The sequence below is a fragment of the Engystomops pustulosus genome, chromosome 3 (genome assembly GCF_040894005.1).
Source record: "Engystomops pustulosus chromosome 3, aEngPut4.maternal, whole genome shotgun sequence".
NCBI classification, from domain to species: domain Eukaryota; kingdom Metazoa; phylum Chordata; class Amphibia; order Anura; family Leptodactylidae; genus Engystomops; species Engystomops pustulosus.
The window spans coordinates 211,188,912-211,216,114 of record NC_092413.1 but is presented as its reverse complement, the minus strand read 5'-3'; the positions used below and the strand labels follow the sequence as shown (position 1 = coordinate 211,216,114).

The window sequence follows — 27,203 nt, the reverse complement described above, 5'->3', positions numbered from 1 at the left end:
TGATGTAATGATGGGTCAGTGTTATCTATATAGAGGTCATTGTACAGGGAGGGGAGGAGATAAGCTGTGACATCATCTATTGTCAGTAGTGATGTAATGATAGGTCAGTGTTATCTATATAGAGGTCATTGTACAGGGAGGAGGAGGAGATAAGCTGTGACATCATCTATTGTCAGTAGTGATGTAATGATGGGTCAGTGTTATCTATATAGAGGACATTGTACAGGGAGGGGGAGGAGATAAGCTGTGACATCATCTATTGTCAGTAGTGATGTAATGATGGGTCAGTGTTATCTATATAGAGGTCATTGTACAGGGAGGGGGAGGAGATAAGCTGTGACATCATCTATTGTCAGTAGTGATGTAATGATGGGTCAGTGTTATCTATATAGAGGTCATTGTACAGGGAGGGGGAGGAGATGAGCTGTGACATCATCTATTGTCAGTAGTGATGTAATGATGGGTCAGTCTTATCTATATAGAGGTCATTGTACAGGGAGGAGGAGGAGATAAGCTGTGACATCATCTATTGTCAGTAGTGATGTAATGATGGGTCAGTCTTATCTATATAGAGGTCATTGTACAGGGGGGGCGGAGATAAGCTGTGACATCATCTATTGTCAGTAGTGATGTAATGATGGGTCAGTGTTATCTATATAGAGGTCATTGTACAGGGGGGGGGGATAAGCTGTGACATCATCTATTGTCAGTAGTGATGTAATGATGGGTCAGTGTTATCTATATAGAGGTCATTGTACAGGGAGGAGGAGGAGATAAGCTGTGACATAATCTATTGTCAGTAGTGATGTAATGATGGGTCAGTGTTATCTATATAGAGGTGATTGTACAGGGAGGGGGAGGAGATAAGCTGTGACATCATCTATTGTCAGTAGTGATGTAATGATGGGTCAGTGTTATCTATATAAAGGTCATTGTACAGGGAGGGGGAGGAGATAAGCTGTGACATCATCTATTGTCAGTAGTGATGTAATGATGGGTCAGTGTTATCTATATAGAGGTCATTGTACAGGGAGGGGGGAGGAGATAAGCTGTGACATCATCTATTGTCAGTAGTGATGTAATGATGGGTCAGTGTTATCTATATAGAGGTCATTGTACAGGGAGGGGAAGGAGATAAGCTGTGACATCATCTATTGTCAGTAGTGATGTAATGATGGGTCAGTGTTATCTATATAAAGGTCATTGTACAGGGAGGGGGAGGAGATAAGCTGTGACATCATCTATTGTCAGTAGTGATGTAATGATGGGTCAGTGTTATCTATATAGAGGTCATTGTACAGGGAGGGGGAGGAGATAAGCTGTGACATCATCTATTGTCAGTAGTGATGTAATGATGGGTCAGTGTTATCTATATAGAGGTCATTGTACAGGGAGGGGGAGGAGATAAGCTGTGACATCATCTATTGTCAGTAGTGATGTAATGATGGGTCAGTGTTATCTATATAGAGGAAAGGATAGTGTCATTTGCCATTTTAATTATCTCTGTGATATAAATTAAATGACAGCTACATAGAAATCCCCTATGGAATAATCGTGTTAATCTATTATTAAGTGGAGTTAGAATTTATTGACTTTTTATTAAACAAAGTGGAATGGAATTTAAAAAGTTTTCAATTTTTTTTCCAAAAAGTATTTTACTTAAAAAGAAAATATGGTAAAACCTTCCCTTTAACAGCTGTTGCTATCACATGTGACCACCTGCTTCTAGAATGTTTTGTCTCGGTTCTGATGTTCTTGATGGCTCTTCATACTCTTTATCTCACTTCTTTTTAGATGACCTTGTGCCAGACAATTCCTTGTCCCATTTCCTGACATCTGACAACCTTTCCCCAGATGATCTTATATATGACAACCTTAGCTTGGTATTACGACCCTTACAGATAACAACGGACATCATTAATGGCTCCAGACTAGACAACACTCTGAAGTCTAGAGTCTGGAGAAGTTGCTACACTGCAACAGATACTGTCAGCAAGCAGATGTACTGAACTAAGGCAACCATAGCCCCTGGATGGAAGCTACTATGAAGATATGCAGGGACTTATAGTTATGTATCATGTATGCAGACGTTTCTCTATGTACTGGTCATTGACTAAACATTTCTCAAACTTTGTAAACTGCAAATTTCATCCCTGTGTTACTGGTGGAGCGCTCCTGCCCTCTAGTGGCCAGAGTCGAGATTGCAGCCAAATTAACACATTACAGATAGTTGTGTTACTGGGACACCTAGGCACTTACTCATAGATCCAGGCACCGTGACTGTGATAATCTTCTTATATTTGTCATCCATGGCTTCCTTTCTTAGAAAATCAACTTTTAGTCCAAGGGGCTCTTGGAGTGTTACCAGAGCCCTTCCATGCTCTGGCTTCACAGACTGTTACACTGTCTCCACCACTACTACTACTACTACCACTACTACTACTACGGCCCGTTCCACACTTGCGAGTGTGATGCGATGAACTCGCATGCTGCCGGGAACGCCAAGCCGAACGCTGCACCACGGGAGTGAACTGACATGCTGAGTTCACTCCCGCAGTGCAGCGTTCGGGCCGTGCGTTCCCGGCAGCATGCGTTGCGAGTGTGATGCGAGTTCATCGCAACACACTCGCAAGTGTGGAACGGGCCTTCCACTACCACTACCACTACTACTACTACCACTACCACTACTACTACCACTACCACTACTACTACTACTACTACTGTTCAGGAAACAACAACAAAGTTACATTTAAGTGAATAAAGTGAATAGCGTTAAAGGGTAACTCTGACTTTTAATTGTTTGCTTATCCCTAGGAATGGTGACTACTAGTATCAGATTGGTTAGGTTCTACCACATAACACCTTACCTGATCAACCACTCCTACTTCCCACACTGTGATTAATGTTGAGTTGCAATTCTGAACACAGCCACTATACAAAGTTTGGCACTGTGCTTGCTGAGCAGTGCTGAATATGGGTTTTGGTAATAAGGAAACTAGGAAATAAGGCCCCTTCCCCACTTGCGTTGCAGATCACGTCAGACTTTGATCAGGGTGCGATCAGGGTTTGGTCAGTGAAAAACGCACATTTTGCATCAGAGTGCAATCAGTTTTCAGTCAGAGTTTGTTCAGTGTCTCAGTTTTCAATGCAATTTCAATGCGTTTTTCACGCACAGAAAATGCACGTGAATAGGACTCAGGGCTGAGCTCTATCTTTTCTATGGCAATTGATGCGTGAAAAACGCATTGCATGTGCATGTGTCTCAGAGTGCAATACGTTTTTGATGTGTCTCCATAGACTTGTATGGTGCGTTTTTCACGCGCGCGACTTGCAAAAGTAGAACATGTCGAGATTTAAACACGTGTGTGCGTGAAAAAAAATGCAAGTCTGAAAAGACCCATTGGTTACAATGGGTCAGAGTGCAATGCAAGTTCTGCACGTCAAAAGCACGCGCAGAAAACGCGCGTGAAAAACGCAGGTGTGAAAGGGGCCTAAGACAAGATGTCTCATCTACGTATAGCACATAACTAGGGCTATTGATAAGGAAGGGAAACTCCACTGCCAATGTGTCTCAAAAGGTAACCTGAAGGTGGCCTGGTCCTTTTAACTGTGGTAATCCGTATTATCTCCTTATATTATGTTTCCAAAATGATTGCAACTCTCCAGGACTCCAGTAAATCAATACTGATAACTGCCACTAGGAGGAGCCATGCGCTTATATATAAAAGCACCACAGCCATTGGTCTGCATTTTATATGCAGAACTGGTGAATTTGATCAATAATAATATTATAAAATATACATTAACAGCGAGGTGGCCGGGAGGGGGCTGCTAAAAAACCCAAAAAAGTGAACTTACCGAGGGGTCTGATGGGGTCCCAGTTACCTCAGTCTGACCCCTAGCTGCCCCGGGAGATTAAAGGGGATTTCCCACAAAGGCAAGTTAACCTTCTGAACAGTGGGGGTCTCAGTGCTGAAACCCCCGCAGATCGCGAGAACGCAGGGTCCGACCAACCCCTCGTCGCTCCTCAGACTAATGAAGAAGACGGCCACACATGACTATTCTGCTCCATTAATCTCTATGGAGCTGACGGAGATCACCAAGCGCGGTGCTCGGCAATTTCCATCGGCTCCATTGACAACCCGTTTAAAGGGGGTTTCCAACAAATCAAGTTAGGCCCTATCCACAGGACCCCTCGTTTTTGTGATCTGTGGGGGTCTCATAACCGATAAGCAAGTTAAGCCTTGTTAACTTTGATTGGGGTGGAAAACCCCTTAAAGGCTGCTGTGAGTACAGGCGGTCCCCTACTTAAGAACACCCGACTTACAGGTGACCCCTAGTTACAAACGGACCTCTGGATATTGGTAACTTACTGTACTTTAGCCGTAGGCTACAATAATCAGATGTAACAGTTATCAGAGGTGTCTGTAATGAAAATTTATTGTTACTCCTGGTTTTAATAACAATCCAACATTTTTAAAATCCAATTGTCACAGAGACCAAAAAAAATTTGGCTGGGGTTACCATGATAAAATATACAGTTCCGACTTACATACAAATTCAACTTAAGTACAAACCTACAGAACCTATCCTGTACGTAACCTGGGGACTGCTTGTATACACGTATCCCCTGAAGATAACATTGCATCGTCCCCCATAGGCGTCGTTTTTAAACCAGGACGTATATACAATATACTCCCCCAAAATTTGTAACCCCATTCATTGGAAAAATGTAAGCCCGTTTCTCAGTTGCCAGTCAATTCATATTAAAATATGACAATGACGCCTTCTTTTATGTAAATTCTGTCAATCCCCACCCACTTGGCAAAAAAAGGGACTATTAGGATAACGTGGGAGGACATCTATGTGGGACAGCGCAGCAGATCACGCTTTACTGCACAGGGTGGGTGATTACTGGTCACCCGGAGATATTTTACAATTAGACGCATGCATTCAATCAAGTATTGAAACCAGATGTAAAAATAAAGCCTTTCTGTAAAAAAAATTTGAATTCCCAGTGAATCAAAGTCATGTATTTTAGGCCTTTGAGGGTCTATAGTTGATGAACAGGATTATCGGCCATATTGTCTATAGTAGCCAATCATAGTTCAGCTTTAATTTCTACCTTGTGCTGAGAAAAGTGAAACTCAGACTCTGATTGGCTGCTATGAGAAAGAGAGTTTCCATTGGTTAAAACCCTCTGTACACAAACACAAAGTGAAAACTGTGCCCATAGCAACCAATTACCCAAATGCTTTAATTTTCTAATGGTTCCTAAAAAAAACTGGTTGCTATGGGAAACAAACACGGCTTCCTGCCTTATCCATGTGTTTTCCAATCTCTGACCTCACACATAACTGTCTTTCATCATTCCTCCAATGTTTCCTAAAAGACTCATCCAAAACAGACAAGACCGTCTCTCCGGTCACCAAAATGAAAAGACAGATAGTGTTCCTGAGGAAAGGGTGGGACACGACATTTTAGGAAAATCAAATTCCCTTAAAAGTTTATTTTCCAGGATGATGAGTCTTATACACGCTCCTAATAAATGCTGTACACACCAAACACAGATCTAACTCCCTTGACCGCACCCTGAACGGATTGCTACAACTGAAGGGAGATTTTGCCTAATTAAACAGCTGTTAACACCTGCATTTACAAAACGCATGTGTTAACCGCGATGTTAATGCATGCGTTAACAATGTGTTAACAACCACATGCGTTAACAATGTGTTAACACTTGCGTTTTGTAAACGCAAGCATTAACAGCTGTTTCATTAGGCAAATCTCCCTTCAGCTGTAGCAATGTGTTTTTAAATGCATGCAGTAAACGCGACGTGTGACCGCACCCTGAGGAAAATTGCCTGGATCATGATTGTTTTTGTCCTTAAAGGCAGTGGGATTGGTCTCTGGATACATGTTTCACTTTTATTTTTAGGAAAACATTAAAGGGGTTGTCCAGAGATTGAAAAACATGGCTGTTTTTTTCCAAAAAACAGCGCCACATCTGACCATGGTATTGAAACTCAGCTCCATTCATCTCTCTGCAGCTGCAATACCAGCACCAACCACAAAGTCAGGTGTGGCGCTGTTTTTTTTTTTTTTTTAAATAAGCAGCGATGTTATTGTGCCAAACTTATTGGAGAGAGTTGTTGGTGGCATGATTCCTGTCAAAGTTGCTTAAAGGGTAATGCCGCTCACAACACGTATCCTGTGGATAAGGGATAACTTGCTAATCGGTAGGGGTCCCAGCTATGGGACCTCACATATCATGAGAACAGGGGTGCATTGTACCTTAAAGGAATGGAGTCATCAGCTGTGCAGAGTGATAAGCTCCGTCCTGCTACATCTATACCATCCTATGCAGCACATAAATAATACTCCTACACTCTGCTTCACTCACCTGCATTATCCTGAGTCTTGGTATTTTTGATGTAAGCTGAGAATTTGGAGAAGATGTCAATTCCGGCTGTATTCGACTCCCGATGCTTTGCAGCAAGCTTGGGATATCTAAAGAATTAGAGATAAATCATGTATACTGTAAAATCTGAATATAGGAATGTTTGTATGATATGTACAGTATAGAAAGATAAAGGTCCTACAGGATCATCCAGGAATTCCAAATATTAAACTCCACAGCTATATTATACCCTGCAAATGTCACAATATGTATTCATGCATGTGACACACAAAGAATGGAAAGTGTTTCCAACGGTATTATAGTAATATATGTACATAGGGGGCTTCATTATAGTAGTTATATTCTTGTACATAGGGGGCAGTATTATAGTAGTTATATTCTTGTACATAGGGGGCAGTATTATAGTAGTTATATTCTTGTACATAGGGGGCAGCATTATAGTAGTTATATTCTTGTACATAGGGGGCAGTATTATAGTAGTTATATTCTTGTACATAGGAGGCAGTATTATAGTAGTTATATTCTTGTACATAGGGGGCAGTATTATAGTAGTTATATTCTTGTACATAGGGAGCAGTATTATAGTAGTTATATTCCTGTACATAGGGGGCAGTATTATAGTAGTTATATTCCTGTACATAGGGGGCAGTATTATAGTAGTTATATTCTTGTACATAGGGGGCAGTATTATAGTAGTTATATTCTTGTACGTAGGGGGCAGTATTATAGTAGTTATATTCCTGTACATAGGGGGCAGTATTATAGTAGTTATATTCTTGTACATAGCGGCAGTATTATAGTAGTTATATTCTTGTACATAGGGGGCAGTATTATAGTAGTTATATTCTTGTACATAGGGGGTAGTATTATAGTAGTTATATTCTTGTACATAGGGGGCAGTATTATAGTAGTTATATTTTTGTACATAGGGGGGGCAGTATTATAGTAGTTATATTCTTGTACATAGGGGCAGCATTATAGTAGTTATATTCGTGTACATAGGGGGCAGTATTATAGTAGTTATATTCTTGTACATAGGGGGCAGTATTATAGTAGTTATATCCCTGTACATAGGGGGCAGTATTATAGTAGTTATATTCTTGTACATAGGGGGCAGTATTATAGTAGTTATATTCTTGTACATAGGGGGCAGTATTATAGTAGTTATATTCTTGTATATAGGGGCAGTATTATAGTAGTTATATTCTTGTACATAGGGGGCAGTATTATAGTAGTTATATTCCTGTACATAGGGGGCAGTATTATAGTAGTTATATCCTTGTACATAGGGGGCAGTATTATAGTAGTTATATTCGTGTACATAGGGGGCAGTATTATAGTAGTTATATTATTGTACATAGGAGGCAATATTATAGTAGTTATATTCTTGTACATAGGGGGCAGTATTATAGTAGTTATATTCTTGTACACAGGGGGCAGTATTATAGTAGTTATTCTTGTACATAGAGGCAGTATTATAGTAGTTATATTACTGTACATAGGGGCAGTATTATAGCACTTATATTCTTGTACATAGGGGGCAGTATTATAGTAGTTATATTCCTGTACATAGGGGGCAGTATTATAGTAGTTATATTCTTGTACATAGGGGGCAGTATTATAGTAGTTATATCCTTGTACATAGGGGGCAGTATTATAGTAGTTATATTCTTGTACATAGGGGTCAGTATTATAGCAGTTATATTCTTGTACATAGGGGGCAGTATTATAGTAGTTATATTCTTGTACATAGGGGGTAGTATTATAGTAGTTATATTCTTGTACATAGGGGGTAGTATTATAGTAGTTATATTCTTGTACATAGGGGGCAGTATTATAGTAGTTATATCCCTGTACATAGGGGGCAGTATTATAGTAGTTATATTCTTGTACATAGGGGACAGTATTATAGTAGTTATATTCTTGTACATAGGGGCAGTATTATAGTAGTTATATTCTTGTACATAGGGGCAGTATTATAGTAGTTATATTCTTGTACTTAGGGGGCAGTATTATAGTAGTTATATTCTTGTACATAGGGGGCAGTATTATAGTAGTTATATTCTTGTACATAGGGGACAGTATACTATCCCTGTACATAGGGGCAGTATTATAGTATATTATTGTAACTATAGCTACTTTCTCTACACTTCTAGACTTGTCATTAATACAAGATAAACAAATACTTTGCTCCCTATGTCATTTGTGACACTGCTGCTCCCTCTCTGCGGTTTGTACTATTGGTGACATCTATGCAAAGCAGCTACATGACTACTCTATTTACACCGTGTAAGGTAACAAGGATGGAGGACAGTGTCCTATCCATCACATATTTAATTATAGTGTTGGAGTTATACATGACTTTCTTGTTTTACTGTTACATGGTATAATGTGAACAGCAGTGATGTGATGAAAGTTATAATATCAATATGTATTGAGGTGAAGGATTCAAAATAATGCACACAAAGTTATATATAGTGAAAAGGTAAGAACAATCGTGTCTGTCAACTGCAGGTGAGAACACAAAGCTCTGTATGCTTTACAGCTCAATAGAAGTAAAAAGGAGACACAAAGCAGCACCGAGCAAACATACAATAACAATATGTGACAATAAGAGGGTACACCTAGTGCACAGCTATAAAAAGAAGAGGCTACATCTGTACGGAAAGAATGGATAGATAGATAGATAGATAGATAGATAGATAGATAGATATGTATATATATATCATATCTATCTATCTATCTATCTATCTATCTATCTATCTATCTATCTATCTCATATCTATCTATCTATCTATCTATCTATCTATCTATCTATATATCTATCTATCAGCAGAGGTGATGTTGTATATTGCATGGCAGATACCTTGGTGGTGCCAGTGACTCCTCCAGAAATTCTTCTATCTTGTTGACATCTGTTTTTACCTCTCCATTGTAAGTCAGGAAAGGCGGGTGTGTGCCCGGGGCGAGGTTGTGCAGGTCCGCTGGTTTCCTATAATATGAATCAGATATGACATAAGAAGCTGGAGATACGAATGAAGCCCTTCCTAAATATATCATAAACTCACAAGACCAAAACTATTTGCAATTATTTAACACTAGGCTACAGGCATGACATCTATGTGACAATGTGACTTCTATTACCCTCTATGGACAGTAGTTTGGTCCATCTAGTGCTAAATATATTGGGGCACATTTACTAAGGGTCTGCAGACCACACTATCGTCGGAAAATACCCGATGATTTCCGATATGCGCCGCATTTAGAAGGGTTTTTGGCACACGCGATAGGATTTTGGCGCATTGCCGCCGGCTTTCACGCAATACAAATAGGGGGGGGGGACTGGCGTTGGACGATCCGACGGATTCGGACAACGCACGGGAATTAACATTCAAAATTGTGTCTCAATACATGCACTTACATGCACCGGGAAGAAGATGGTGAACTCCGGCGGACATGAGCGGGGAAGCGACACATGCAGGAAATTGGACGCATGATCTTAGTGAATCGCGGCAGCTCCGAATCCTCGTTGGACAACGCACCTCATAAGTAAATGCGCCCCATTGTGTTGTTGTGTCTAGGTTGAGTCCTGATAACCAACCATTACCATGTAGGATTGTGTTGGGAGGATCTTTACCTCTTCAGGTCCACTGTGGTCACATTGAAGACAACTCCTTTCAGCCAAAGGATCATGAAGAGACGCTGAGAGAAAGGACAATTCCCAATACTTTCTCCATCACTTCCAGCCTGGAAAATAAGACAAATTGATCTTCAATAGGAGTTTCATTTCAACCAGATGTAAAAAAAAATGTATGAATATTATGTACTGTAACTTCCATGGAAGAAAAGTACATTTCGATAGACTTAGATGTTTTCACCAGTAGAGCACCATATTTAAAGGTGCCACCCTTCCCGGCAACATTATGAGTTTAAATCTGGCAAAGCAATATGGCCTGATTCCCGACAGCAACCCGAAGTTGCTGATTGGCTGTTCACAACTAACTTCCTGTAATCTGATAGTGAAGAAGGAAGTATGTATAGAGCAGATTGGTGCCTCTTACCACCATGGGCTGTACACTAAGAATATGCTGAGAAATTGTAACTATAAAAATAAAAACTATGACTTAAAGGTTCTGTCTTCTCTTTGCCTTTCCGTGCACATGCCCATCTGATTTTGGCAGGGAATCTGTGACCCAACTAGACACTTTCTATGCAAAATAACAATATCAAGTGGTGGCTGTTCCAATGAAAGACCATCCATGCAGTACAAGGGTATCTTGATTTTGACAGAATAAGAGATGATTGTACAATTCTTAGGTGACCTCCAATCTGCGATGTCACCATATTTAAAGGTCTTTTCAACTCATTTAAAGTAGTTTACAAAGGATTTGAATTCTGATGGGTTATCCTTAAGATAGGTATGTATAATATACAGTCTAAAGAGTATATAGAGCTGGAAGGAGACGGACATACACTGTATGGTGGTCAAATCATGGTACTGCAGCTCAGCAGCATTCACAATGCATATAACAGTGCTGTGGCTGCTGATGTCAGCTGATTAGTGGCCAAGTCACCGGTGGGACCCCCACTGAGCTGATATTAGTGATCAAACCATTGGACATCGATAGTAGAACCCTGGAAAACCTATTAAAGTGTATGACTAAATTGAGTTTATATCACTTGTGTACACAGATTATGGGGCACATTTACTTACCCGTCCTGACGCGTTCCCCGGAAGTGCATTGTCCGACGATCATGCACTGTGCCGTGATTCACCAAGATCGTGCCCCTGATATCCTGCATGTGTCGCTTCCCCGCTCAGGTCCGCCGGAGTTCACCTTCTTCTTCATGGTGCATGTAAGTGCATTGTCTTCTGACACAATTTGAAAGATAAATCCTGCACTCAGTCCGAATCAGTGGGACCATCTGACAGCGCGCCCCCCGATTTCTGTTGCATGAAAGCAGCGCAGCTGCGCCAAAAAACGATTGTGTGTGACAAAATGCAGTCCCCTGTTAAATACCTGTCACAGCCGTACAAAATCTGAAAATGTCGGAAAGTCCTATGAAAGTGCATGCGCGGACCCTTAGTACATAAGCTCCTACATGTGGAATTGCATCTCGTTTCCCTTCAAGTCATTATGACTGGACTCAACCTGTGTATCTCCTGGGAACATGTTCTTGATCATTTCAAATCAATTAGAAGGCAAATAGGTTCTCTGAGATTTAAGGAGCCCCCTATGGCCAGTTACAGGTAAGTATTGACAATATATTGTTAATTGAGATGTTGAAAGTAACTTTAGGGCATCTTTCTTCACTACTCAACCCATTTCCTTCCAAAACATGGCAGAAATATCACAATCACCAGTGACAGGACTACAGGGTGTAGTCTCCTTAGGAAAAGAAAATCCAAATGTCACAATTGTTTTTAATGACTATTTTAGGTAACCTGTCAGAGTTATTTTCTTCCCTCCATCAGTCCCGCCCTTTCCTTGAAGGAAATTTACAATCAAAATCCATCATAATAAAGCAGGGGCACTTACTCCTAAATCCAGGCACAGTGACTCTGGTCATCTTCTTATAATTTCTATCCATGGCCTCCTTCTTTTTTTAAATCAACTTTTAAAATTATGCTAATGAGTCGAAAGGGCTCTAGGGGATTACCAGAGCCCCTCTGTGCTGCAGGGTGTTACACTGTGCAGGAGCCCTTTCCCCCCTCCCATGGTCCGCGGACTGCATTTCCATCGGGTTTCTCAACTATTTTCGATTTGCGCCGCATTTAACGGGTTTTTGGCGTACGCGATCAGATTTTGGCCCAATTGCACAAACTTTCATGCGACATAAATCGGGGCGTGGCCGTCGGACAACCCGACTGATTCGGACTGAGCGCGGGATTTAAAATTCAAATTGTGTCGCAAGACAATGCACTTACATATACCGGGAAAAAAATGGTGAACTCTGGTGGACCTGAGCGGGGAAGTGACACATGCAGGATATCGGGCACAGGATCTTAGTGAATCGCGCCGGACTTCATCCTCGTCGGACAATCCGGATCGCGACAGGACCAGGTAAGTAAATGTGCCGCCCCAATGATTACAGTACATTAGGTGGTGGTGATGAAGCAGAGGTTAGGGGAGACAGGGGGGGTAGTGTAACAGCCTTTTAGCTAAAGCATGCAGGGGCACTGGAAACACCCCCAGGAGCCCTTGAGACTCATTAGCATAGTTCTAAAAGTTCATTTTAGAAGGAGGCCATGGATAATTACAGTCATGGTGCCTGGATCTATGTGTAATTATCTTTGGTTTATCATGATGGATTTTAATGGTGGTTTTCCTCTAAAAGGAAAGTAGTAATGCAGGAAAAGAGGGACTTTCTGGGGGAACTTGTGCACCTCCAGTTATATACTTTAAGGTCAAGTCATTCCTGACTTCTATTCACTAAACCAATAGAGCATGATGGTAACATATCTGCAGAATTAGTCAATGCCCGACCTTTTACCAGGTCTTGCACTACAAGTGGAGAGCTGCAAAAAATTACACCCAACTCTGGCTGTGGTACTACAGGGTAAATGTACAAGCAGCTTTCTTTCCTGCAGAAACAGTGCCGCACTTATTCACAGGATGTATTGGGTATTGCAGCTTGGCTCCATTAATATGTTGCACACAGATTTACAATCCCTCACACAACCTCTAGGCAGGTGTGGCGCTGTCTTAGCCAAATAAGTAGCCATGCTTATATACAACCAATATGGCTCTTATAAAGCTCCAGTAAATGGGTAAAATCTCAATTTGTTTTTATTTCTGAGACGTTGTCTGACACATACTGGGGTTACACCTTATTATAGCTTGAAGTAGCAAATGTAGAATGATATGCTGACACTATGCTGATCAGTAGCTGGGAAAGCTGGGTAATGATCACTATAATATTGTTATATGGCAGCGGTTATTGTCACCATCTTACATACAGAGCACCTACAGTATGTGGGCACAGACTCAGCCATACAGAGGAGGATGCTCGTCAGGTGTTGAAAGTTAACCTCGCTGTGAAACACAAGACGCAGCTAAATTATTCATTGAAATTCCAATACTCCAACGTAGAAAAAGGGGAAAAGCTGCTGCGCTTGCAATTTGTTAACGTGCGTCCTCCTCCCCTGCACATCCTCCCTACATACATTACATATAATAACGTCATCTGCCCATGCAGCCGCTACCAGGAGCCTTAGGGGTTACATAAGGTTACTCGTCCCCATACCAGGAGACCAGTACTATAATACATTATAGATTTTGCACACCTATGTCGGCCGATCATGGGGGGTCATGATGTAGGAATCCTAAATAGTATTTAAGATTCCAACATCAGGACCCCCATGATCGACCGACATAGGTGTGCAAAATCTATAATGTATTGTAGTACTGGTCTCCTCGTAAATACTACGTATCAATATTCCAAAATGATTTGGATTTCACAGAAAAGTAATACAAATCTTCCAAGGATCCCCCCAGGAAATAAGGGAATCTTTCACCAGTTGCATCGACTCTACGTCATTGCATCCCGGCACCGATTCGGGCATAGTTGGAACTATTTCCGCAGCCCCCACTGTTTCTGAGTAATCAATATAATTGTGTACATACTGCCAGATGGGCGGTGCCAGACTGAGCCGGGACCACCCACCTGATAGCTGATTCCCTAATTAGCATACTGATCACTGAAACTATTCTCTTTTGTCAGATGGGTGGTCATGAGCTGCAGCATGGATTCGCCCATCTGACAGAAGAGACCAGAAAATAATTCAACTGATTAATGCATAAAGGAGGGGGTTATTATCAAGATAGAAGATCAATAAATAAATCATATTTAATTGTGGGAAAATACAAGTTTACAGTCTTTTGGCTAAAAAATTGTCACCATTTCTGGCACCTAGCATTTTACACCAAATATTGCAACCTATTCCTTTTTACACTTGAAGGGTTGAGTATTCCTATTTAAAAAAAAAAAAAAAATGGGGTGGGGCATAGGGAAGGGCTACAAAATTTTGATCAAATTCCAGACATAAAACATAATACATTTAAAGATTGCATAAATAATACCTGGAGACTAATTTCAATTAAGGCACAATGATGGGCACGGTGTGCGCCTCTGTTATTAGCACCACTACACTGCTTAATATTGGGGTAACATGTGACACCGGTGAGAATATTCTAAATCTTAGAGCAGTGATGGCGAACCTTTTGGAGACAGAGTGCCGAAACTACAACCAAAACCCACGTATATGTCACAAATTGCCAACATGACAATTTAAGCAGTAACTTATTGATCCCTGCTGTATCACAGCTTTTAATCGTATTGGGGTCCTGAGTTCACCAATACTATAGAAGGATGATGAAGAAATTTGGATTGAAGCTTTCCTCCAGGGTCTCCTGAAGAGGAAGAATCAGGGGACCCAGAGCAGGAGCTCCAATGACAATCCATCTCTATCCAGCCCTTCCCGCTCCTCCAGTAGTCCTGGCAGCCAAGGATGTCACTTTAAAAAAGCGCTGAGCTTGGCACGTCCTGGGCTGGCTTGGACCGCAGGAAGAAGCCTTGAGTCCTATCTGGCAAACTCTGCGCTGGGGTAAAGACCTGGGTGCCAACAGAAAGGGCTCAGAGTGCCCCCTCTGGCATAGGTTCGCCACCACTGTCTTAGAGTATATGGAGACTCCAGATTCTATGCTAGAAAAATTCCGGAATAAGAGAATGTTTGGATTATTGGATGCCAATGAAATGGGTAAGAGAAGGGTATGGAGTGAGGTAAGTTATAGCCCCCACCTCCACACGGCAAGCCGCCACTAGACGCGTTTCCTACCCTGATATTTAATCTCATGTGTCTGAATTAAGCTGCCCCATTCAGCCAGCAAAAGCAAAATAAAAGGAGTAACACAATACACCACTGGATCAACAAAGAGGCTTATGAGTCCAGAATATACAGGCAAACACAATGGAAATCATGTGGCTGTGGCTTTGCTACGCCCGGACTTTTATCTGCTTCATTGTCTGTAGATAATATACAGGTACTGTCACAACTGGCTGCAGTATTATCAGATACAACGTTACTAGAACATCAGCCCGGACACATCACAACATTGATACATAATAGCAATCCTGTGACCCATAGGGGTCATATAAAGCCCCAGAGCCACTTCTGTAAGTGCAAAATCTGTAAGAGGGAGCCACCTACCACTAATATTACTATTTATGAGGCTTTAGCACCCCCTCTGGAGGCAGAGGTTTGGAGTGGCTCCTAGGCACTATGGGATGCCTAGGGCTTCTTGGGACTCAGTGCTGTAAAAGCTACATGTAAATATTCCCTGACAGTGCCATTCATCAGGCCGCGGACATAAATCCTATTCAGTGGTAGCTTCCTAGTCCTTGTCTTGGACTGTTATGGTCCTGGGATCCCTGTGAGTATCTTACTGTCTAGCTCTTGCCTCGGACTGTTATGGTCAGGGGCATAACTTGAGGGTGCAGAGGGTACGGTCGCAACCAGGCCCAATACGCTTAGGGGGCCCTTAAGGAGTCACTTTCCCATATGAGAAGACTAGTACCATAAACCATACATTATAGTCAAGGGCCCAGCACAGACTTTGCACTGGGGCCCATCATCTTCAAGTTGTGCCACTTGTTATGGCCCTGGGGTCCCAGTCAGTATACTGCTTACTGCCCCCTGCTGACTGTCCCTTACTGATATGGCCCTTGGAACCCTGTAAGTAGCTTGTCAGAAACCTCCTGACTGGCACTCGCTTTGGACTGTTATCATCCTAGGATCCATGTGAGTAACCAGCTTTTTAGCCTTTGCCTCAGACAGTTAGGGTTCTTTAGTAACCTGCTGACTAGCTGTGGCCTTGGACTGATATGCTCTTGGGATCCCTGTCAGTATCTTGCTTACTGGCCCTTGCTTTGGACAGTTATGGCCATTTGATGCCTGAGAGAAACCTGCTGTCTAGCTCTTAGAGTTATGGGATCTCTGTCAGTAACAAGCTGAATACTCCTTACCTTGGACTGTTATGGTTCTTGTATACTGTTATTATTCTGCTGACAATCCCTTGCATTTAACTGTTATGGTCCTGCGATCCCTGTCAGTAAGTTGATGTCCACCCCTTGCCTCAGACTGTTATAGTTCAAGAATCCCTGTCAGTAACCTGCTGACTAGCCTTCACCTTGGACTGTTATGATCTTGGGATCCCTGTCAGTATCTTGCTGACTGGCCCTTACCTCCCATTTTATGGTCTTGGCACCCCTGTCAGTAACCTGCTGACTGGTCATTGCTTTGGACTGTTATTGTCCTGGGATCCATGTAAGTAGCCTGGTATGGAGTCACTGCCTCAGACTGTTAGGGTTCTGGAATCCCTGTCAATATCTTGCTGACTAGCCGTCGCCTTGGACTGATATGATCTTGGGATCCCTGTCAGTATCTTGCTGACTGGCCCTTGATTTGGACTGTTATGGTCATTGGATCCCTGTCAGTAACCTGATGACTAGCCCTTGCCTCAGACTGTTATGTTTCGAGAATCCTTGTTGGTAACTTTTGCCTCCAACTTATACCCTTAGAGCTCTGTGAGCTAGGAATACATGCCCACACAACAGCTGTCCTCCGACAGCAGCACGGTAATTGGTGATTAAGGCCCCTTGTTCTGATTGAGAAGGTTGGAGCCCAGAGACATTGCATCTAGATGTCATTTTTGTCATCCAATGTATCTACAGTAAAGAAAAATAAAATTGGAAGGTTGTTCCACAACCTCCCCATATTATTTTATGACTATTTAGGATGTTAGAAATGCTGTATACAGAATTTCTGTATGAAGTTCTCTGTGTGCAGCACTAAAGCAGACCCGGGGGCCCACCTAGCTGAGGGCCCAGTAATGCCTGCTGTCCTATTGGGGTGACATGCTTAATGATGGAGGACTCAGAATACTCATGCATTACACAGAAAGCCCATTGATTCCCATATCAGCTAATAGTTGGGAGTAGACATCCCACACCTTGGAGAATCACTATAAAACCATCTCCCTAATACCCAAACCTGTTCCCTTCTCTTGGACTAAAGTTCGCCCAGACATGGCAGCATAGACTCACACACAGAACCCAAATTAACGACCATAGTTAAAGTGGAATTACTAAATATTAAATAACTTAAACTTTTTAAAAAAGGGAGAACCACTAAAAGATAAAGAAAACAATGCAACAATGCTGTGCCCCACTCTAGATGTGCTTAGGCCCCTTTTCATGGTTTCATATACTTATTGGCCCACTTTCCCTGTACATATACAAACTTCCATGGCTACAGTGGACTTAAGTCACTGCCACTAGCTCCTGTGAGAACACAGGATGGGGCATGTTGAGATCAGCATGTCCATTCTTTCTTTTTTTATATGGTGCCATCATATTCTGTAGTGCTTTACATGATATCTTCAATTAGGGGAGAGACTCAGGACACCACTATAAACATTAGATGGGGAGTCCTTCAATATGACAGGCTATCAGGGCAACAGCTCCTTCTACCATAGACAAGCAGTGGTCTCCTAGATGGATCCTATGTGATGCTTTCATTGTAATGGATCACCCTCCATGCTCTTGCTGCATAATGACACTATGGTGGCTGCAATGTCATCATATTATTTCCTTAAGGGTCCAGAACACAAATACAGGCGGTCCCCTACTTAAGAACACCCAACTTACATACAACCCCTAGTTACAAACGGACCTCTGGTAATTGGTAATTTGCTGTACTTTAGCCTTAGGCTTCAATAATTAGCTGTAACCGTTAAATGTGTCTGTAATGAAGCTTTAGTGTTAATTCTGGTTCTTATGACAATCCAACATTTTTAAAATCCAATGTGACAGAGACCAAAAAAAATCTGGCTGGGATTACAATGATAAAGTATACAGTTCCGACTTACATACAAATTCAACTTAAGAACAAACCTAAAGAACCTATCTTGTATGTAACTCGGGGACCGCCTGTACAAGGGAGGCAACTAAGCTGCCAAACAGCCAGGCAACAACTAAAGGTGCATCATCTGACCCTTCTCCAGCCACAGGCATTAGGGGTCGGAAGTAGTAACCCAGATTTTTGGTGTTAGCAGACTGTCCATGGTAATGTCTCCATGCCTGATTCAATGATATTCATAGGGGGCCTTTGGGTGGTCTTAAAGGGAACCCATCATCAGAAATTGGCCTTCTAAACCACTAGCAGTACGTTGTCAAGCAGATGAGCAGCTTCTAGATGATGTTTCTTTCATGGCCTAGTGTGGTGGCATCATCCAGAAAATCAATTTTGAAGTGAGATCTAAATTAGTTTTATGAAGTCAAGGAGGCGGAGAGTTCAACACTGAAGTCAAGCTCTCCCTGCCTTAAAATGCTGCCTTCACTGTAATTGATGGTCCTGGTTCACCCATAGACATCATTGATCAGATCTCCTGAAGTCGGGTGCATGATATCAATCACATGGGAGGAGGTGTTTAGAGGAGGGGAGGGCTTGACTTTATTGTTAAACTCTCCGCCTCCATGACTTTATACATCTAACTTCAAAGTTGATTTTCTGGATGATGCCACCAAGCTGGGTCATGAAAGAAAGATGATCTGGAAGGTGTTCAGCTGCTTGACCACATATTGGTAGTGGTTTATTAGGCCAATTTCTCATGACAGGTTCGCTTTGGGGTGTTGGTCCAAATTAGTTGGATAAAATAGAATAGCTTTTACCTTTAATGCAGAGTAAACCTACTTGAATACCTTATAGCAGCTGTCTGTAATCTTTGGCCTATACTATAAATAGAGATAAGGGGATGTCCATCACTATTCCGCACGGCACAACTGAAGGGAACTTTAAACATCCCGCAGCAGATTTTGGAGCTGCCCAAACTGATTCCCAAGCCTTAATAATTTTTGGATTCGGAAAGGGATGACTCAGGATGTTTTCCTGAGCGGCTGGGAATATGTCACTGTTTAATCTGGCGTCATGCCTGACACGTTAATGAAGAAGCCATCACAAGACTTCCCGCCTCAGTGATACATTCCCACATTGGGAGATCATATGTTTTGTATGTGAAATTTTCCCTTGTGTTCAGCAGCTGACATCAGCATTTTTTTCTGACTCCCTCTCTTAAAGGGGTATTCCTGTGTCTTATCCACAAGGTTCCCTCTTGACACTTACATACATGTAGGAGAGGGTGAGCCAATGCTATATCACTCCATTCAAAGTCTATGAGACATGATGTTTTTATTCTTGATCATGGATGACATCACCTACTCATCTAAACCCCGTTTTAAGAAATTATTTTACTGCATGTATTACTATGTTTACACGCATGACATGATGTACTGTGCCCTTAAATGACTTGGGGCATAGAGATAACTGCAAACAATTCTGAGATAACATCAAAGATCCCAATGCCAATCCAGAAGTGGACCTGGACCTGGTCTCATTACTCACTACCACGAGTGGGATGTGCACACCCTAGGTTTTGAGTAGAACCTTGTGGAGATGGATAATACACAAATGGAGGCAACATTGATGAAGTATTATACTTTCCTGAGGCTCAGTAAAATTACCATTTTCTCCCTCAGACATCTTAAAAGTCACCATAAATGTTACATACCTCCCTGATGCACCATAAGAATTTCACACCTCCCTCAGGTACAATAAAAGTACCAAACTTCCTTGATGCACCACTATAAATGTTCCATGCCTCTGTAAAAGTACCATCTCTCTGAGGCACTTTAAAAGCCCCATTCTCCCCTGAGGCACAAGCAATTACCATACCTTAGAGTGTAACTGTAAAGTTATAATGATTTTACTAAATATACTCAATACTCAGAATGATGCCCATATTGTGCTGCTCCTTTTCTTTCCAAAGTTATGGCATTTTCTGTCATTAAAGTGTTTGACAAAAATCTTTCTCACTAGTGGTGAAGTTGGCAGAGACTAACCTCTTCCTGTACTTGCCCTGAAGAGGAGTCCAATTCAATCAGCCCACAGATCCCTTGGTGTCTTGTGTTCTCTCTCAAAGTAATTTAGCATTAAATCCATTTAGTTTTCTACAAGTAAATCCACTGAGCGCTGCACAGTGCTCATACAGGATGTATATGGTGACAGCATGGCAGCTTCCATCACATGGAGGAGCAGGGGACATGTTATAAGTGAAAGAAATCATAAGTACCGTATATACTCGTGTATAAGCCGAGTTTTTCAGCACAAAAATATGCTGAAAAAACTCCCCTCGGCTTATACACGAGTCAAGTAAAAAATAAAAAACTTAATACTCACCCTCCGGTGTCCGGATCGTTGGCGCGGGTCCCGATGTTCAGCGCGGGTCCCGGAGGCTCCTCTTCTTTCTTCTCTGCTCTCTCGCCGGCAGAGTCGCATCCATGTGATCTGCGGCGGGCGCACACTATGATGCGGTGACACCGTCATCAGAGGCGACACCATCGCATCATAGTGTGCGCCCGCCGCAGATCGCATGGATGCGACTCTGCCGGCGAGAGAACAGAGAAGAAAGAAGAGTGAAGAGGAGCCGCCGGGACCCGCGCCGAAGATCGGGAGCCGCTCACTGAACATCGGGACCCGCGCCAATGATCTGGACACCGGAGGGTGAGTATTACGTTTTTTATTTTTTTTGGCAGGGGGCTGCCTGGCTGTATACTACATTGCACAATAAGAGTTATTATACTTAACTGAAGCACCAGTAAAGTATCATACTTTCCTGTGGCACCCATAACTCCCTGAGGCACCATAAGTTACAATACCTTACTGAGGCAACATTAAAGTGCTGCACCTCCCTAAGGCATCTGTAAGGTTTTGTACACACCTGAGACACCTTGGAAGTACCATACATGTCTGCGGCACAATAAATGTATGATACCACCCTGTGGCACTCTTAGAGCACCCTGAGAAATCAAAAAGGTGCAGTATCTCCCTATGGCACTATATGTTTCTGATACCCTCTTGAGACACCAAAATAGTTCCTTTTTGCGCAGGTTTCTGATTAGCGCCGCATTTAACAGGGGTTTTTGTCACACGCGTTCAGATTTTGCCGCATCGGCGCCGGCTTTCACGCGACACAAATAAGGGGGGGCGGCCCGTCGGACGATCCGACGGATTTGGACAACGCGCAGGATTTAACATCGTAAATTGTGTCGGAAGACATGCACTTACATGCACCGGGAAGAAGAAGGTGAACTCCGGCGGACCTCAGCGGGGGAAGTAACACATGCACAATCTCGTGCGCACAATGTTGGCGAATCACGCCGGACTTCATCTTCGTTGGACCGCCTGGATCGGGGATCGCGATAGGACCGGGTAAGTAAATGTGCCCCATCATCTTTGACAATTAAGAAGCATTGATGTTACCAATTTCTGCTATAATTGGAAGTGCCTGAGGTGCTGCAGCGTAGTGTGGGCGCTGCGTATAATACATGTCACGGCGGGCAGCAGCTGTCCCTACCTGTCCTGCCACTTACTATTTGCAGCGCAGTATCTGGTGACAGAGTTATGCGGTGACACATTGTAACGACACGTTCTTCTCCTTAGGGAACATTTAAGGTGGTTATAGCCGTGACGCTTCAGACTTTGTGACACCAAAATGTCACATGTATCTTGTGACAGGGAGGATAAAATTAGCCCCATGAAGCAGCGTCAGCTCCAGGACCTGGCACAGGACGCTCGGCACCGGGTTAGGGCGCTATTCCTGCTGCTCCCATGGCGCTCCTGCACAATGATGCCATAAAGTCGTGACAGCAAAGTGATGAACTTCACGCCTGAAATAACCCAAGATCCACAAGACATTTATGTCTACAATAATTTCCGTGCAACAGCACAAACATCTAAAGTTTTGTAGTCATTTTGCAAAAAGAAAAAGAAAAAAAATGTTATCAATTCTTTATTTCTAGAGATACAAAAGGACCATTCTATTAATAGTAGAGTCCTCCACATCTAGGAATCTCAGTAATCGTGCAGTGATCCCAGTCTGGAGGACTCCAGTAATAATGCATTACATGGCTGCCGCTTTATTGAAATGGACATCATGCAATACCACATTTCGCCTACAGTGGGCAATGTAAGAAAAACATGCCGTCACTCATAAATTTCTTGCAGCAACAACAGTTCTCCATGGATCAGCCAAACAACAATGGTTCTTTAATTACAATCTTATTTGCCCAGTTTGGACAATCCCTTTAATACTAACTGTTATCACTACAATGAAAAGCTAATGCAATGTTATATTACTCCTGGTCTGGAGGACTCACAGTGATGTTATATTACTCCTGGTCTGGAGGACTCACAGTGATGTTATATTACTCCTGGCCTGGAGGACTCACAGTGATGTTATATTACTCCTGGCCTGGAGGACTCACAGTGATGTTATATTACTCCTGGCCTGGAGGACTCACAGTGATGTTATATTACTCCTGGCCTGGAGGACTCACAGTGATGTTATATTACTCCTGGTCTGGAGGACTCACAGTGATGTTATATTACTCCTGGTCTGGAGGACTCACAGTGATGTTATATTACTCCTGGTCTAGAGGACTCACAGTGATGTTATATTACTCCTGGTCTGGAGGACTCACAGTGATGTTATATTACTCCTGGCCTGGAGGACTCACAGTGATGTTATATTACTCCTGGCCTGGAGGACTCACAGTGATGTTATATTACTCCTGGTCTGGAGGAGTCACAGTGATGTTATATTACTCCTGGCCTGGAGGACTCACAGTGATGTTATATTACTCCTGGTCTGGAGGACTCACAGTGATGTTATATTACTCCTGGTCTGGAGGACTCACAGTGATGTTATATTACTCCTGGCCTGGAGGACTCACAGCGATGTTATATTACTCCTGGTCTGGAGGACTCACAGTGATGTTATATTACTCCTGGTCTGGAGGACTCACAGTGATGTTATATTACTCCTGGTCTGGAGGACTCACAGTGATGTTATATTACTCCTGGTCTGGAGGACTCACAGTGATGTTATATTACTCCTGGTCTGGAGGACTCACAGTGATGTTATATTACTCCTGGTCTGGAGGACTCACAGTGATGTTATATTACTCCTGGTCTGGAGGACTCACAGTGATGTTATATTACTCCTGGCCTGGAGGACTCACAGTGATGTTATATTACTCCTGGCCTGGAGGACTCACAGTGATGTTATATTACTCCTGGTCTGGAGGACTCACAGTGATGTTATATTACTCCTGGCCTGGAGGACTCACAGTGATGTTATATTACTCCTGGTCTGGAGGACTCACAGTGATGTTATATTACTCCTGGTCTGGAGGACTCACAGTGATGTTATATTACTCCTGGTCTGGAGGACTCACAGTGATGTTATATTACTCCTGGTCTGGAGGATTTGCAGTGATCCTCATCTAGAAGACTGATATATATTACACCTTCTGTGGAGAACTGAAAGTGATTTTTTATTACTCCTCCTCTGGAGGACTCACAGTGATGTTATATTACTCCTGGTCTGGAGGACTCACAGTTATGTTATATTTTTTCTAGATTGGAGGACTCACAGTGATCTATATTACACCTTTTGTGGAGGACTGAAAGTGATCTTACATTACTCCTCGTCTCACAGAGATTGTTTATTAATTTTAATAGACATTATGTAATACCACGTTCTGCCTGTAGTGGCCACTGCAGGAGAAAACTACAGCCGCAGAGGCAATCAATGCGATGAGAATCGGACGATTCTTTATTTACAAAGTCAGCATCCGGAGGACACACCCATAAAGCTTCCCACCAAAGCCAGTTTTCACCTCTGAGACCAGGCTCTATCTTTTGGAACGCTTTAAAATATCCAGGTGATTTTGAGATAGTTTTGAGATTGAATGGAAATTTGGCAAAATTTCTGTCTGAAATGTTCTGCTTTCCGGGCAGATAGTCAAACCACACAAATAGCTTGATAACTAACATTACCCGAATGTCTGTTTTATGATAACCGGGCTTTTTATGCATCTTCTTATTTTTCTAGGATGTTAAGAGGCCTAGAACCAGGGCCGGCACTAGCACTGTGGGCATACCTGGGTAAGTGCCGGGGCCCAGAGCTGCTGGGGGGGCCCACATAAGGAATCCATGGGATGAGGGGGGCTGTATCTAATGAATCTATAGGGGGTGATTGTCTAATCACCCCCTAATTTTATAACTTATTGATTAAATTCTTAACTTTTAGACAGAAAAATAATATAATGGGGCTCATTTACTAAGGGTCAGAACACTGCACTTTCGTTGGGTTTCCCGAATCTTTCCGATTTGCGCTGAATTGCCCCGAGATTTTGGCACATGCGATCGGATTTCACGCGACAGAAATCGAGGGGCATGGCCGTCGGACAACCCGACGGATTCGGAAAAACCACAGAATTTAAAAAGCGATTTGTGTCGCAAGATCAAGCACTTACATGCACCGGGACGAAAAAGGTGAACTCCGGCGGACCTCAGCGCAGCAGCGACACCTGCAGGATATCGGGTGCACGACCTTAGTGAATCCCGGCAGACCCGAATCCTCGTCGGACAATGCCCAATGGGGCAGATTTACTTTCGCGATCCAGCAGCGCGTTCTCTGCGGTGGATTTGGGTCTTCCGGTAGTTCCTCCGACGTCCACCAGGTGTCGCTGCTGTGCTGAAGAGCATCGGAACACACTGGAGTTCACCGAGCCATCCTGGGTGAAGGTAAGCGCGTGTCCCGCAACACTTCTTTTTTTTTTAAATGCAGCGGTTTCTCCGAATCCATCGGGTTATCGTTCCCCCCCCCCCCCCCCGACTTCCGTCACGTGCCGGCCGGCGCCGATGCACCACAATCCGATCGCGTGCGCCAAAAACCCGGGGCAATACAGGGATAATCAGCGCAAATCGGAAATATTCGGGTGACATGTCGGGAAAACGCGAATCGGGCCTTTAGTAAATGACCCCCATTGTCTTTATTCTCTGGTTCACTGTGAGTACGGCGATACATCATTTATATAGTTTTTCTCATCTTTCTCTTTATCACATTTGTTTTAGTAGAACCAACTTTTCCGAGGTAGAACTTCTGTATTTTGCTGTTGACAGATCTGGTTGAGGGCTTATTTTTTGTGAAAAGAGTTGTGCTTTTCAGTGGTACTATTTTGGGTCACGTAACAATTTTTGATAGTTTTTTTTAGAATATTTAGGAGGGAGTGCTGAGGTAGAAGGGTACTGGGGGAGGGCGAGACAGTGTAACAGCCTGTGAAGCTACAGCATGGATGGGCTCTGGTAACATCCCCAGGAGCTCTGCATATGCCTGGATCTACGAGTAAGTGCCCCTTCTTTTACATGCTTGATTTTGATGGTAGATTGATGCTAGAGTTACTTTGTTAAGCCCCAAAAACTTCTTTAAGCACCAATAACATTTAACCAGAGTCACAAGATCCTGTGATAACTAGTGAGATTGCACCTCTATATAGCATATGGGGGCTTTTGGAAATGTACTTTGCATTATGGGATTGTACAAACCCAAACCTGACTCCTGCAGTAGAATTGCAGGCCTTGAACAAGCAGGGGATGCAGTCGATTTGAAGTCTATGAAGCTGCCGTTGCTAGTATGGTACAATAAATAAATAAAGATACAATTGTAATAAATAAAATATTATTATTGTATACCATAAATACAATAATAACAATAATAATAATATTGTAATAATTACAATTAAGACCTTAGCTGTGTGAATTTTATAGCCCCTACAAGTCTAAAATTCACTTCCTACATATAGTACAAGAATTAAACTTTTTGGAGATTGTGTCCCTCCAGCTGCTTTCAGTCTGTGGTTTCAGGAGCTTTAAAAGAATTGGTGGGCAGTTTGTGTGGCCAAGGGCCCCCCTAGAGTGCTTGGGCCCTGGGGTGCAGCCCAAACCGCCTGAATTATAATCCTCTACTGGTGGTACTGTAGGTTTCCCTGCTCCTGGCTGATACGCCTGCCACACTTCCTCCTGATAACTGGTACTTTTCTTCTTGCTTTGCTCATTTCCTTTAAAGGGCACCTACCACCACAAATCTACCTATAAAGGTAGATTGGGTGGTAGGTGGATCATTGGGACGTGAGGATAGCCCTTTTAAGGGCTAATCCTCACGTCCCTGCACTTTTTTGAGAACTTTAATTTGATATTTATTCAAATTTACTTATGTGGCTACCGGGGCGTGGAGTAGCCGCATATGAGATTACAGGAGGCGGCTACTCCACGCCAGGTAGCCACTTTACCCCTCCTACTCACCCATCTTCGGCGCGCAGCTCCGCGTAGCTGCGCGCCCTCGTCCGGCGAGCCTGCCGTCTGCGCATGCGCAGAAGAGCAGGCCCGCGCCTGCGCGGTCACAACTCCGAAACAGGCGCGGGCCTGCTCTTCTGCGCATGCGCAGACGGCAGGCTCGCCGGGCGAGGGCGCGCAGCTACGTGGAGCTGCGCGCCGAAGATGGGTGAGTAGGAGGGGTAAAGTGGCTACCGGGGCGTGGAGTAGCCGCCTCGTGTAATCTCATAAGCGGCTACTCCACGCCCCGGTAGCCACATAAGTAAATTTGAATAAATATCAAATTAAAGTTCTCAAAAAAGTGCAGGGACGTGAGGATTAGCCCTTAAAAGGGCTATCCTCACGTCCCAATGATCCACCTTCCACCCAATCTACCTTTATAGGTAGATTTGTGGTGGTAGGTTCCCTTTAATTCTGCCTTTGATTTTTCACACAATTTCCAGAACGTATCATCGGTGGCCCGGACTGGCATCACTGCGTTATCTT

The 27,203-nt window shown here is 43.0% G+C and overlaps 1 protein-coding gene across 2 annotated transcripts in view; it reads right to left on the bottom strand.

Moving 5' to 3' along the window:
- Positions 1–27,203, bottom strand: part of CLIC5 (chloride intracellular channel 5) — a 79,197-nt gene that overhangs the window by 18,226 nt on the left and 33,768 nt on the right. For both annotated transcript variants that reach the window (XM_072143726.1, XM_072143727.1), the window contains exons 2-4: positions 10,059–10,168; positions 9,288–9,413; positions 6,404–6,510 (exon numbers count right to left, since the gene is read on the bottom strand). In XM_072143726.1, coding sequence (XP_071999827.1) covers positions 6,404–6,510; positions 9,288–9,413; positions 10,059–10,168 — 343 coding nt within the window. The remainder of the gene's footprint in view (positions 1–6,403; positions 6,511–9,287; positions 9,414–10,058; positions 10,169–27,203) is intronic.